Below are 14,124 nucleotides of genomic sequence, written 5' to 3'. Positions count from 1 at the left end.
TAGAAATTAACATTTTTTTTCAAGGGCTTTTTTTGCCCCCCTTAATTGATTTTCGGGGGCTTTTTTGTATTTCGGGGGCACAATTTTTATAATGAAAATTAACATAAAGATTATAAAACATTGTTGACACTTTTTTTTACAGTCTTCGTCCCTATGTTTGATAACGTAATGTTAATGTCTCCATATATAGGGCTCTACGCTAACCTTTTTCCCAAGGAGCACATGTGCTCCTAAATAAAATGTTAATAAATCAAATCTAAATACAAATTTAGGAGCACACAAAGAAATTTAGGAGCACAGTGACAATTGTTCAAGTAACACACACACACACGATGTGTGACATGGCTTGGTTTCATGTTTTGAGGTACCTTCAATTATCTGTAAATAATATTACATACTCTATCTAAATAGATTAAATGATTGTCCCTGAGGGCAAGTTGTGTTGTTGTCTTGATATCTACAAATAGCAGACGAATAGCTGGTTGCCTCTGGATCAATGAATGTCTAATATTGAATAATATTATTAGCTATTTTATTTTTAACATCCCTAATTCCAACAATCAAGAGGCTTGTTTCAAATTGATACAGCACTGGAACGTTTGAGTATAGGCTCTGGCCAGAGTATCAATGAAATACGTTGCGCGCTCAGCGCTGTGGAATGAAGGAACTGCGCATCGGGATCGGATTTGGATGTTATTCTTTGAAGTTGTGTTACAAATGGAACGGTCTTTCCCCGCCGAACACAAGTTACTTAACGTTACACAGGTCGCGCTATGCAGATGCTTAGCTTGCTAACGTTAAGATAGCAGTGTAATGCTTATGCTTGATGAAAGCAGAGCTCTCCCCCTGTCTGTGTTCGCCCCTCTCAAAGCACCCTGTAACACGCAGCGGGCCCCGCCTCCCTCCCTCATTGCAACAAACCTGGCATTCCACCCAAAAACTGAATTTCAGTCCAGTTTCTCAACTATTAACAGCGGAGCTGTTTGTAATCTTCACTCGCACACTGCAAGTAAATGATTTTTCCGGTTCGCACACACACACATATTATTAGGGGCAAATACGAGGGAAATGCTCGCACTGTAGAGCATATATATAATTATATATATAATTAGTAAACTGTCGGGGGCTTTTATTGCCCCCCTTAACTGATTTTCGAGGGCATTTGGTCAATTTTCGAGGGCATTTTGCCCCAAGCCCCCGTTAATTTCGAACCCTGGTGTGTTGTGTGTGTGCTCATGTGTGCTTGTGTGTGGAGAGTTCAGTGTTCAAGACTCTGATGGCCTGGGGGAAGAAGCTGAGCCGAAGTCTCTCTGTCCTAGTTGCTGGTGTTCGCAGGCGTTTGCCTGACCGCAGCAGCTTGAACAGGCTGTTGTTGGGGTGGTGAGGGTCTTTCATTATTCTGCAGGCTCTGGATTTGCACCCCTTGTTATATAGGACCTGCAGGGGTGGTAGTGCAATACCCGTAGTACGCTCGGCTGAGCGTACCACTCCTTCTTGTCCTGTGCCGTGCTGTTTCCATACCAGGCAGTGATGTTTCCAGTCAAGATGCTCTCTACAGCTCCGGAGTAGAAGGACTGGAGTATCTTCCCTGATACTCTGAACTTCCTTAACTGTCTCAGGTGGTAGAGGCGCTGCTTCGCCTTTTTTACGACTGAGTCTATGTGTGTCGTCCATGTCAGATCCTCTGAGATGTGGACCCCCAGGTACTTGAAGCTGCTCACCCTGTCCACGGTAGCCCCGTTTTTCCTCAGTGGTGCGTGTGTCCCCTGCTGTTTTCTCCTAAAATCCACGATCAGCCCCTCCGGTACACGAGGAGGCAGCTGTCGCATCTTTTCACCTGTACAGCGCAATCTCTGTGGCGAGGAGTAACGCGTGGGAGGCTCACGCTGCCCCCGTTACTTCCTGATTCTGCTGTACAGGCGCACCAACCGACCTGTAGGAGTCGCTGTCGACAACGTCCGATCCCCACCCACCGGCTTTCCCACCCCCTAATACTGCCAATTGTATTAGTATGAACGACCAGCCAAGCCGGAAGCAACGCTGAGAGCTGGGCTCGATACCAGCATCTCATGCGTTAGTGGCGAGCGCCTTGCCCACTGCGCCACTTAGCCGCCCGCAGGAGGAGATATTCAACCTCATTAACTATCAATAACTGTAAAACTAAATGAATGTGTGCTAAACAGTTTAGAGCCTTGGGAATGGATATGTGCAAAATAAATCTGCATTGTTTTTCAGTCAAGTGCCCCTTTAACTCATTCAGCGCCATACATTATCCCCATCCTTGTAGTCAATGGGCCACGCTTTAAAAGATACGCATTTTCACTGTGCGTCACGATGTTTGCAGAGCTATATCTATATTCTATATTATAGCTATGGAGACAATACTATGGCTCATTTGACAGTCACCATCTCTTGTCCAACATGTAAAAAAAAGTTAATTTTTTCATGTATACGTTTGTGTGTTATCCCGTGGTGAATATTGTATAGTTTCAGAGTGATCCGGGCTAATTCCTGGAAGCTGAGTTATGGAGCGCTATGTGCATTTTGTGAAAGTCGTTTGCGTTGCTCGTCTGGACACGATATAAAGGGGGGTGGGGGGGGGTGTCCAGGTCGTTTTGTGATGCTCTGATCGTCAGCAACGGCATACGTTTTGAATACTACATACGTTGATCGTTGCGATCAATGTGAAATCATTGTAGGATAAAAGTAGGATTGATGTCATATAGTTATTACCTTTGCTAGGAGGTATTGCAAAAAGAATATTCCAATTGTCTGATCACGATTTCCAGTATTGATGTCCATCGGGTCCCTGTCAACCTGACATGAAATGGGACAAACTATGCATAAAGTGTGCTGGACGCATTCCAAGGGGCTCGACTGAAGCCTTTCACTTGCCTGGGTACCATTTCTCCACCATATATAATGTAACACACAGTGTCATATAAGGTTTCAAAGGGTAGGCGATACTGCCACCTAGCAGGATTCGGCCGGCATTGCAATCTCGGCATCTCAGAATGAGTCCCAATGATATACCGAGGTCAGCGAGACTGTATAGAATAAAAAAATCGAATAAAAGAAAAAAACGATGAAAGCGATCGAAAACCCGACTATACTCGGGTTCTGGCGCTCAACGCATGGCGAGATAACCCGACTATAGTCGTGGTTGGCCGTGAATGAGTTAAGTATTTAATGTAGTAATGTATTTAATGTAATCATGTAGAATAGTGTAGTGAGTCTGGCCAGAGCAGCAGTCTTGTTACGCCAAAAAGCGAAGATTGGCAATACTTCACCTTAACCCTTTCACTGCCACACTACAGAAGGTTAACCCTTTACTATCGCACGGAGGGTTAACCCTTTGTCGTGTGGCAGTGAAAGGTTAACCTTCTGTAGTGTCGCAGTGCAAGGGTTAACCATTTGGTAGTGCGGCAGTGAAAGGGTTAAATAAGTTGATATTGGAACAACGTTTTGTTTATGGTTCAATATTTTCCTATGCAGGCTCATTTAAGTGTTGTTATTTTATGATTCAAATTGTCGACTTTCAGGGGGCAGCCCTAAGAGATTCGCCGAAATAACTAATCTTGTTTATGCGTAGATCACTAGATTTATCAACTTCTAATGTGATTTTCATGTGAGCACATTTCCTGCTTGTTAGGAAGATGATGGTGCCGTCATTGGTGCTGTGTTACAACTAAGTGACGATTCTCTCGGACCAATCAGTGGTCTGCTGTGTTACAAGTGACGATTCTCTCTGTCCAATCAGTGGTCTGCTGTGTTACAAGTGACGATTATCTCTGACCAATCAGTGGACTGTTGTGTTACAAGTGACGATTCTCTCTGACCAATCAGTGGACTGTTACAAGTGACGATTCTCTCGGACCAATCAGTGGTCTGCTGTGTTACAAGTGACGATTCTCTCTGTCCAATCAGTGGTCTGCTGTGTTACAAGTGACGATTATCTCTGACCAATCAGTGGACTGTTGTGTTACAAGTGACGATTCTCTCTGACCAATCAGTGGACTGTTACAAGTGACGATTCTCTCTGACCAATCAGTGGTCTGCTGTGTTTTCATGTCACCGTTTGGCATCAACTCGGCTCACTTGGAATCGCGATGGTGGCGATACCAAAAGAAAGGTACCAGGCTCCAGGTTACTATCCACAACTTTTGCCCAATGGAAAACCAACAAAGGCAAGCAGAGTCGAGTCGGTTCCATGCAGTGGAAAACAAGTGACCTACTTACCGACTTTCCCTGCAGCCTCTGACAGTTTTTGAAAATGCTGTAGGAGCTCTGGCTCCTCCTGAGCTAGCTCGGCCATGGCTTTCTCCCACTCATCCTTGGCCTGGGTCGCCATGTCGCCCTCAAATAGAGTCTCAAAGAACTTGCTGTCCTCCAGCAGGGGGGGCTAGGGAGGCGAGACAAAAACAGGTAAACAAAGTATCTGGGTCTGGGGTGAGGAAGATCCAAGAGAAATATGGACCTTTGATTGATTGATTGATTGATTGATTGAAAAGTTTATTAACAGATTGCAGAATGGGTACAGTACAGTACAGCTCAATACATACAATTGTTAAGGGGATGCAGACCAGAGAAAGACTTTCGTCTTGTTTACATCAGGGTCCCCCATTTTCAATTCATCATAACATATATGACATACATGACATACAGATAGACAGTACTGCTACATCTATACATTTATGACATATCAGATTTGCAAATACAGTACTGTTTGTGATACAAAAGTGTCCAGAAAAAGAGTGTATATACATTTGGCGTAGAAACTGTACATTGGAGGAGGTTGGGTGGGTGGGGTGAGGGCTGTACATTGGAGGTGGGGGGGGGGGTTGGGTAGGGGACACACACACATTTTACACTGTACATTGGAATACTGACAAAGCCTTACTTGGTCATTTACTGTACAACTAGGTTAGGACATTTGTAGGGGCCAGTTTCGAATTCAACTTCGACCTTTCTTCAACTCCTAAGTGCTGAACTCTTAATACATCTCACAAGGAAAATAAACAAGACGTGGTCCCTTATATAGGTATAGTAAGAATGAAGAACAGCATGTTATAACCCCATTGAAACTTGACGTCCAAATTCAAAATCCAAATGTAAACAAAAGGGTAGCACCGCCAGTGAAAACCAAAATAAGATATTGAAGGATTTTCTTTTTTGTATATAAACTGAATGGCTGAAGTCTTGATACAAGGACTGACGGTACACAACAGCTAAACCTGAAACTGCACAGTGAATTGTATAGTTGTGCAAGCTTTATTTACATGCAAACATCAACTAGATTGGGGCTTTAAATAACCCGTGCTGTGGACAATGGACATACCTTCTCTGCACCACTCTTGGCTGAAGAGGAAGTAGCTTCAGCCTCGGGCGCCGAGGGGACTGATGTCTTGTCGAAATCATCAAGTGCACCTTTAATGAACACACTGCATTAACACACATGGCAACAAAAACATTTGGAAGAAATGGCAGGATGCGAATGGCAAACATGTATTCAGTTATTAATAAACGTATTCAAGTGTCTCGTAATTAATAGGCATCAACCAAAGTAGCAGACACGAATTGTTTGTACTGTCCTAGATACACGATTAGCTATCTCAGCTGTCAACCCGCCTTTCAGTATTTTTCCTATATTCATTTCAAGGGCAACAAGCATTTCTTAACGTTATCAAATGTGCTCACACTTAGCACCCAAAGGCCAAGCATAGCCATAACATTAGGCAACATACAAATGACGAATGAAGAGCTACAATATATTTCCTAAGTGGGCTAACGTTACAATAGCTAGCACAGAAGCAGAACTGTCAGCATTAACCTCAGGTTAACTGGAACAAGCCAGCAGGACCAGCCACATTCCTCCCTCCCATCGCTACTTTAGCCTCTTTTCCACCGCTAAATTACGACAGATTTTTTCCTGAACAACCATGGCATAGATAAATCAACCGCCATTGCGATGACAATGACCAAATGTCAGTCCTTACTGTCCAATAATTCATCCAATTCTGCATCTCGTCCATCGGACGACTCAACCGATCCTGACGCCATTTTCTCTTTTCTATATTATTTCTGGTCTCTCCGAAATGACGCTCCATCCATTGTGAAATTGTCGCAGACATTTACGTCACTATTAAATTATTCATTCGAGATTTAGCGCCATCTGGTGGTGATGTTAGAGTCATATTCTAGAATAGAATGGGATGGGAAAAGGTTTGGGCCTTATCTTCACAAACAAACCTCCAGAACAGAACATCGAACAGAAAGATTTGCCCAATAAATTCGTTTTTTTGCATTTTGTATTACTATACAAAGATGTGCTGTTTGTTTTTATGATGTCTGCAGTTCAGAACAAATACAGCATTATCTTGTAAATGTTTTTTATTATCTCAGCAAAATCTCACATTCACTAAAGTAAATTTTATAACAGAAAACCTTTATTTAAAATGTGTTTAGATTAAATGTAGACTATTGAGTCTACAAACCCCAACACCATAAAAACTCTTACTACGTGTAAATTATATAATAGAGGCCTTGCACAAAATGTTTGTGTAGTTATCTTTCTTCCAGCATGGCTGCCTATGTAACATAGCAACTTTAACTGCCACAAATATTGTATGGCATTGTTTCATGCATTTTCTTTGTTTATATATTTTATTATTTTTCCATAATTTACTTTCTTTCATTTTCATTTTGTTTGTTTGTGTTTATTTTAGTTTGTGTTGCACAGGGACATTTTAGTGCCGCAACCCCGGCTTGTACTGTGTGTGAGGGCTTGTACTGTGTGTTGTTTCCTGTAAAACCCGGAAGTAGTCAGTTTGTGCTGTTTATTTTTACAAGCAGTGAGGACTCGACAGACGACAGCATTTGCATTTCTGTGTTCCGTGTTGCGAGTTAGGGTTGCATCAATACTTTTACCAACTAACTTAAATTTTTCCGCGATCTGATTGGCCACTGACGTTTCTGGTCATGTGACATCTGCACCAATCGTGTGACGCCTGTTTCTATCACTGGTTAAGCTTAGGCACTCTTTCGAAGTTGGTTAAGGTTAGAGTTTGTCTTAGAGCAGGGAGATAGAACACCAGCCCTGATTCCAAACTCTAACCTTAACCAACTTCGAAAGAGTCGCCTAAGCTTAACCAGTGATATAACTAGGCGTTAGGTAGTTTGCAGGCTGTTAGAGGCGGAAATAGGCGTAGAAACAGGCGTCACGCGATTGGCGCACATGTCACATGACCAGAAACGTCAGTGTCCAATCAGATCGCAGAACGCGGAACTGGAAGTTTGTTGGTAAAAGTATAGACACGTTAGGGTTGCGTCAATACTTTTACCAACTAACTGTAACGTTCATCAGTTTTTTTCATGCAGACGTCTGTTGGAGCCAAAATGCCTTTCTGTGTTTATTTTAGGGCTGACCTTCGAATTTTTTTTGGCAATCGAAGCTTCGGGGCCGAGCTTCGATTAAAAAAGAATTAATTAATTAATTTTTATTTTTTTTATATTTTTTATTTTATTTATTTTGTATCTTATGTTGTGGGACTTGTACAGCACTTTGGTAAACTTTGTTGTTTTTAAATGTGCTCTATAAATAAAGTGGATTGGATTAATGAATTAAGTAGCCCCTTTCGTGACTGTGACGCAGCCAACACGGCTGTGTGATTTAATTCAAGGTGGATCGCTGTTGTCGTTTGAACAACTTCAGATTTCATGGAAACTACCAATCCCCCAAATCAAGAATGTTTAAGATGAATGAAGTAAGATTTTGATTATTTGAAATATGGCCTGTGTAGACTAAACTATGCACAGAATTATGTCAGTCTACAAGGTCCGGATTCTACATGGTCCGGCAATGTAGACCTTGTAGACTCCACTACAGACCAATTATCAGTGAATGTTCATGCATTTTTAAGAAGGGCTACTTCCACAAAAAAACAAAGAACTCACCAAAACATCTCAGTAGCACCTTATCTAAATGTTCTATTTCATATATGGAGATTCATATTTATTTATGTATTGCATGCATTTCTACATTTTATTTCCTATTTTGTTTATTCATCCCAGTATCTTTCTTTCTTATGTGTGGAATTCTACAAGGCATTTACATTCACATTTACATTTAGTCATTTAGCTGACGCTTTTATCCAAAGCGACTTACAAGTTCTGTACGACAGGTCATCAGGAAGGATACAACTCTATCAGCTGAGTAACAATATTCATCAAAGTGTTGCGTGTTACAGTGTAGGTTAGTTTATTAGGACAAGTGCATGACAGTAAGGTTAGTTAGGGTTAGATTTATTTAATTTTATTTATTTAATTTGATTTCAGATAATGGTTGAAGAAGTGCATCTTTAGTCGACGGCGAAAGATTGGATGGGATTTGGCTATCCTAACTGGGGTGGGTAGTTCATTCCACCATTGTGGGGCAAGGACTGAGAATAGGCGTGTAGGTGGTGTATATGTGTTTGAGGATGATATCCTTCAAACAGGCAATAGTGATGATATAATTTGGGCAGTGCTGAGCTGGGTTACTTTCCTCCAGTGTATTTGTCCCCCGGCCCCACCCAATGGCCCCATGCACACACACACACACACACACACACACGCACACGCACACGCACACGCACACACACACACGCACACACACACACACACACACACACACACACACATACACACACACACACACCGAAGTAAAAAAAAAAAAAAAAAAAAAAATTGAATTTTATTTTATTTAATTTTTTTAACTTCGATTTTTTTTTAATGTTCGAAGCTTGTGCCATCGAACGAAGCTTCGAAGCTTCGAAGTATTTAAGACAGCCCTTATTTCGTTTTATTTTAACTCACAGTGCAGAGGTGTGGCATTATCAGTCACCATGGCATACATGGTTACCCATTTATACTGATCAGTGGGTGACGAGCCCCAGGTGTGCAAGGGGAATAGCCAAACAGTTTTTGACCATGTTCGTGTTGATGTGCCGTATAGGTCGGCGTTCAGTGTTATTAGTTAAAGAGTTTTTGTATATATTACTTGGTGGATAATGGTCAATAAATGGTTTGGCATATCCAAAATGATACGAGCACTCTGGACATTGAATTCTTCAGGCGCGCGTCTAACACAAGCCAGCCCACTTGCCCCTTACAGTAGGCTTATACTAGGTAAAGGCTCTACATTAGTAAAAAACTAAGGCTCTTCGTTTGAAATGGACAATTGAAACCTTTGTTATTTATTGGAAGACGAGGATAATCGCGCTCGGCGCTCAAGATTCAACAGCTGATCAGTGAGACAGCGTTTTGATTTATGAGGTTGCTGAAAGACACTAATTAGTGACAACTGTTTGGTTCACCGTTTCGCTTGGAATTGCGCGGAACGTGGACAATCTGGACCAAGACACGCCAGTACTTGGGCACGGCGTTCGGACAATCGCACGGCCAGGCGGCCTGCACCGTTTGGACGAGCGGACGGACAAGGAGCTGCCCTGCACCGTTTGGAGTTGATCGTTCGTTTGGATGGACCAGGAGCTGTCCTGCACGCAAACAGTTTATTGAATAGCACTCGGACAGGGAGCGCTGTTTGAAGTCTTTTCGAAGTTCAAAGAACAAAGTCAAACGAACCCGACAGCGCTGCGCAACGAACAGGTATGTAAATAAGAACGATATTCCATTTGTTCCATCCAGTTTAATAAAGGAAGATAACAATATACAAACAAGTCTCGGACAACTGCAGGTGTATTTACAAATGGCGTCTCAGCTTCCTGTTCCGGTCGCTGCGCTACTGTGCAGGACCGTCTGTTATAGAGGCGCTGTCTAGATATTCTCTATCTCCCCCAGAGTCTTTAACATACTGTGTAAAGGCTGAGAAAAAAATAAACAAACGAACACACAAAAATGCATGTATAACCCACACCCAGGTTATGTGATTATAAATCATGTGTCCATTATGTGACTAGCCCATGGAATAGTCCCTGTGCCAGGAAGGCGCTTTGGTTGCCCTGGTGGATCGGCGTAATTCCGCCCTCTGTGCAGGGCGCGACACAGTGGGCCCCGGTGGGGGATCGGCTCCTGGGTCCAAAGGGGCCGGTGGTGACGCCCGAAGGATCATGTGCGAAGCTGGCGGCATCCCACACCGGGGTTGGCTTGCCAACGTGAGTACCGGTGGCGATGTGGGGGTCACAGGGTCGCAGTAGAGGTCAGGCAGACGTTGTGTCACGAGTGCTGGTACGGTGACACGGGTCGCCAGGTTGTCGTAAATTGATCGAGGAGGTGGAAGGTTGTTGCGAACAGGGCTGAACTTGCGTAGGAACCTTCTGTTCCGAAGTGTGACTCTGCCCGAGCCGTCGATCTTGACCACGTATTGGTCATGCTGGCGTACCTCCACAACACTGCCTGTCCTGTCCCATTTATTGGGGTAGGGCCCTGTCTGGTTCTGTACACGGACCATGTCCCCTACCGTGAGTGGCGGGAGGCGTTTTGTGTGCTCCGCCCAGGCATCAGCTGTGCGGATGTGCCGTTTGCGGAGGGCCTCCTCCCTTGCCGTCAGTGTCTCACGCCATGTCTCGTGTGGCCTGTACTTCCCAGGTACAACCGGGATGAAGTCACGTATCGGGCGGCCGAAGACACACATTGCCGGAGATATCTTTGTGTCAGGGTCAGGTGTCACGATATTGCAGGATCGCTCTCTGCACAGCATCCGTGTCAAGCTCCCCCTTTGGGCCAGTGTTGTCGGTGATAAGGCGTTTCATTGTCTTCACCCCAATCTCAGTGCGGCAGTTGCTGTGGGGGAAGGCCACAGACGAGAGGCGGTAGTGTACGCCCCATCTGTATAGAAATGACCTGGTCTCAGTGGAGGTGAACTCTGGGCCCCCGTCCGATGTGAGCTCTTCTGGCGTCCCGTACGTCACGAAGGCCCGACGTAGGTGATTTATAAGGCCGGCTGCGCCCCCCGTCGACTTCGAGATGATCGGCCAGTTTGAGTACTAGTCCACGGTCGTGCATGCCCCTGTGCATAAAGAAGTCCGAGCACACCGCCTGAAAGGGGTAAACGGCTGGGATAGGCGGAGTTGGCGGCGCTCCAGGCTGTGAAGGTGCCATCCGGTGGCAGTGCTCGCAGTTCCTCCGAGTGGCGCTGATGTCAGCCGACATGCCTGGCCAGAACACGGAGGATTCTGCACGGGCGGTCATCATCGATACGCCCTGGTGGGCAGCATGTAGGGCGCTCAGCACTTCTCTGCGGAGTGAGGGTGGTATAATTACTCTGTCCTTGTACAGGACCACCCTGTCAGTTGATGTGATGTTCTCACGGTACTGGTGGAAGTCAGGGATCGTTTTCGGCATCTCGAACTTTGAGTCGGGGATGCCGACGGTGTGCATCACACCGTCGCTGCTGGTGGCCTCCCTGACACGGTCCCATGTCACTGACTGTAATGAGTCGAGGCCCGCAGCGCACCATGCCAGGTCGTCCTCCTCAGTGTCGTCGTCATTCCCTGGCTCGGTCTGGCGTAGGAAAGACAATACATCAGTGTGCGTACTGGGTTGGAGGTGGGCCACTACGGCATTGTCATCCGGAAGGTCCATAAGTGATGGCCATGTGGTGCCAACTGGCCTACGTGACCAGGGGCGGACCTTCCTACAGGCGATATAGGCGGTCGCCTAGAGCGCCACCCAGAGGGGGGCACCAAATTTTTTTATTTATTTATTTTTTTTTTCTGTGCAGTTTTGGCGCCCCCCTCTATATCGGCAACCATTAGTTTTACATAAAAAAAATTCTAACATAAGGGAAAATGAGCCAAAAATCTAAAACGGTCGGTCGGTCTGAGCCTCAGCTTTAGGTGTTCACAGTCAGAACATGCTAGAGCGCTGTGCATTGATGGGTATCGGTCAAGTGTTTATAGAATTGAGCGTTGAGGAAAGAAAGACTAACGTTAGAGAACTATGAAGAGGCAAAAGCCATAAAAAAAATTAAAATTAAAATGCAGTGGTGAATCTCGCCTAGGGCGCCAAATGTGCTAGGTCCGCCCCTGTACGTGACATGGCATCTGCCGCCTTGTTCCTCATGCCCGGGACATGCACAATGCGGAAACGATAACGCAAGGTCTTCTTCTTGAGGTTCCGGAGGCGGGGGTTTGGTATGTCATTGAGCATGTCTGCAAGGAGTTTCAGCAGCGGCTTATGGTCTACCGCCACGATCAAGTCCTCGCATCCCAACACAAAGTAGCGTGCCTTGTCCAATGCGTCCGCGACCGCAAGAGCCTCGCCCTCTATGGGCGCGTATCTGGACTCCGCCGCATGCGTGAATCTGCTGCCAACCAGGGTTACCTTCCAACCATCGGTGCAGCAGAATGGTCTGACTGGCGTACATCGGCAGTGTTTCTGGAATAACCAGAATCCAATGCCCTCCTTTGACCAGTCCGTGGTGATACATGTTGGCTTGGTTTTGTAAAAAATGCGGACGCCACGCTCAATTTCTTGGATGATCACATCCTTTGACTCACGGAATATCTCTCCCAACTCCGTGGACCACTCGAAGCATTCCCCACTCTTCAGGAGCTTCCGGAATGGCTGCATACGCTCGGCCATGCTGAAGGCGTAGGCCACCTGGTTGACCAGCCCAAACCACGACCTGATGTCCGTAATGTTACGTGGTTGTGGGAAGTCGTGTATCGCCTCCAGGTAGCGACTGCATGGTCGCACGTCAGTCATGGTGATTGTGAAGCCCGCGAAGTCCACCGTGAATGCGCTAAAGACGAACTTCTCTGGGTTGAGGACTATTCCATTCCGGCCGCATATGTCCAGCCATTGGACCGCCTGGAAGTAGCTCTCCTCGATCGTGTCCGACCATAGTAACGTGTCGTCTTAGTTTTGTTGCCTATGTCCTCATCGTACCGTCGCAAGTAACCGTCCCCTGATGCCATGTACCCCTGTGGGGCCGACAGGTACCGGTAGCGCCCCCATGGAGTGATGAATGTTGTCTTGAGGCGATCGTCCTCGTGTAGTGGGACGCTGTGGTAACCGTTCCAGGCATCGAACACAGTCTTGAGTTTCCCGTTAGGCACACATCTCGCTTGGTGGAATGGCGATTGGGTGTGGTGGGTCTCGCGGAGTGCATACCTGTTTAGGGCCTGGAAGTCGACAGTGCGTCTTCTTCGCACAGATCACCATGCGATGACACCACGTCACCGGTGTACCGATAGGTACTTCCTCCAACACGCCGAGGCGTACGTCCTGGTCGAGGCCTGCCTTTACCTCCTCTTGCCAGTGTAGGGCCACGGGGATGGGGGTGTGACAGGCAACCGGTGTCGCATCCTCATTAAGCATGAGGCGGAGTGGTGGGCCGGTCATTTTCGGTAGTGTCTGGTGGGGGCATGTATTAAATGTGCTCTGGGCGTACAGTTCTAATAAGTGTCTCCGTAACGCCTTCCTGTTAGCCTCGATCGCCAACATGGGGAGTGTGGTTGGTCTGGTCGGCGGCTCTGCACGCCGCGGGCAGTCACACACTTCTGAGGTCGCCAGATTCACCTCCCCGAGTGTTGGGAACTGGGCGGAGATCATTCCCAGGTCCACGCAGGCTGCGCGGGAGAGAAATATGCGGTCTGAAGTGTCCGTCACATACGCGATTTGGCGCGTCTCTAACCTTCGAGCGTCACCACTGTTGCCGGCGAATCTGACTACCGCAGCCCTGAGGATCCTAATTCCCTTGTTGTTCGCAGCCTTCATGGTCATGGATACGGGGATGAGGTCCTCTGTGCTTAGGCCCATTTGTTGAGTGACTTTAACGCCGATCAGGCAGCTTTGGCCGTATCGGCCATGGCAGGCAGGGATACTGCGCGGGTGCATTTGAGGAGGTCAAAACCCAGAGCCTTGTAATCCTCGTGCTCGGTGGTGAGAGTGAGGTTGACGTATGGCTGCGGGCTGGACACACGTTTCATCCACTTGTCGCACATGTCATCGTACAGGTGGTGAGCGAGGGGAAGTGTGCGTAACTCGCCATCTGCGCTGACTGTACATAGCTCAACGAAGGCTGCTGTCTGCTCGTTACACATCTAGTCGGTCTCCTCGGGTGGGGGCCTAGTCGATCGGCCACCCAGGCAGGCCCTCTCGAGGTGATTCTGGCGGCCACAC

General features: G+C 46.4%; 1 protein-coding gene across 2 annotated transcripts in view; it reads right to left on the bottom strand.

The window, feature by feature from the left end:
• The window catches only part of pex19 (peroxisomal biogenesis factor 19), a 36,845-nt gene extending 30,744 nt beyond the window's left edge, over window positions 1-6,101 (bottom strand). For both annotated transcript variants that reach the window (XM_084327113.1, XM_084327114.1), the window contains exons 1-3: window positions 5,997-6,101; window positions 5,339-5,427; window positions 4,240-4,402 (exon numbers count right to left, since the gene is read on the bottom strand). In XM_084327113.1, the coding sequence (XP_084183239.1) occupies window positions 4,240-4,402; window positions 5,339-5,427; window positions 5,997-6,060 (316 nt within the window). In that variant the 5' untranslated portion in view covers window positions 6,061-6,101. The remainder of the gene's footprint in view (window positions 1-4,239; window positions 4,403-5,338; window positions 5,428-5,996) is intronic.
• Between the last annotated feature and the right edge of the window lie 8,023 nt (window positions 6,102-14,124).

Source organism: Notolepis coatsorum (assembly GCF_963971535.1).
Source record: "Notolepis coatsorum genome assembly, chromosome: 13".
NCBI lineage: Eukaryota > Metazoa > Chordata > Actinopteri > Aulopiformes > Paralepididae > Notolepis > Notolepis coatsorum.
Note: the sequence above shows the minus strand (reverse complement) of the source record. Positions and strands in the feature narration are given on the sequence as shown.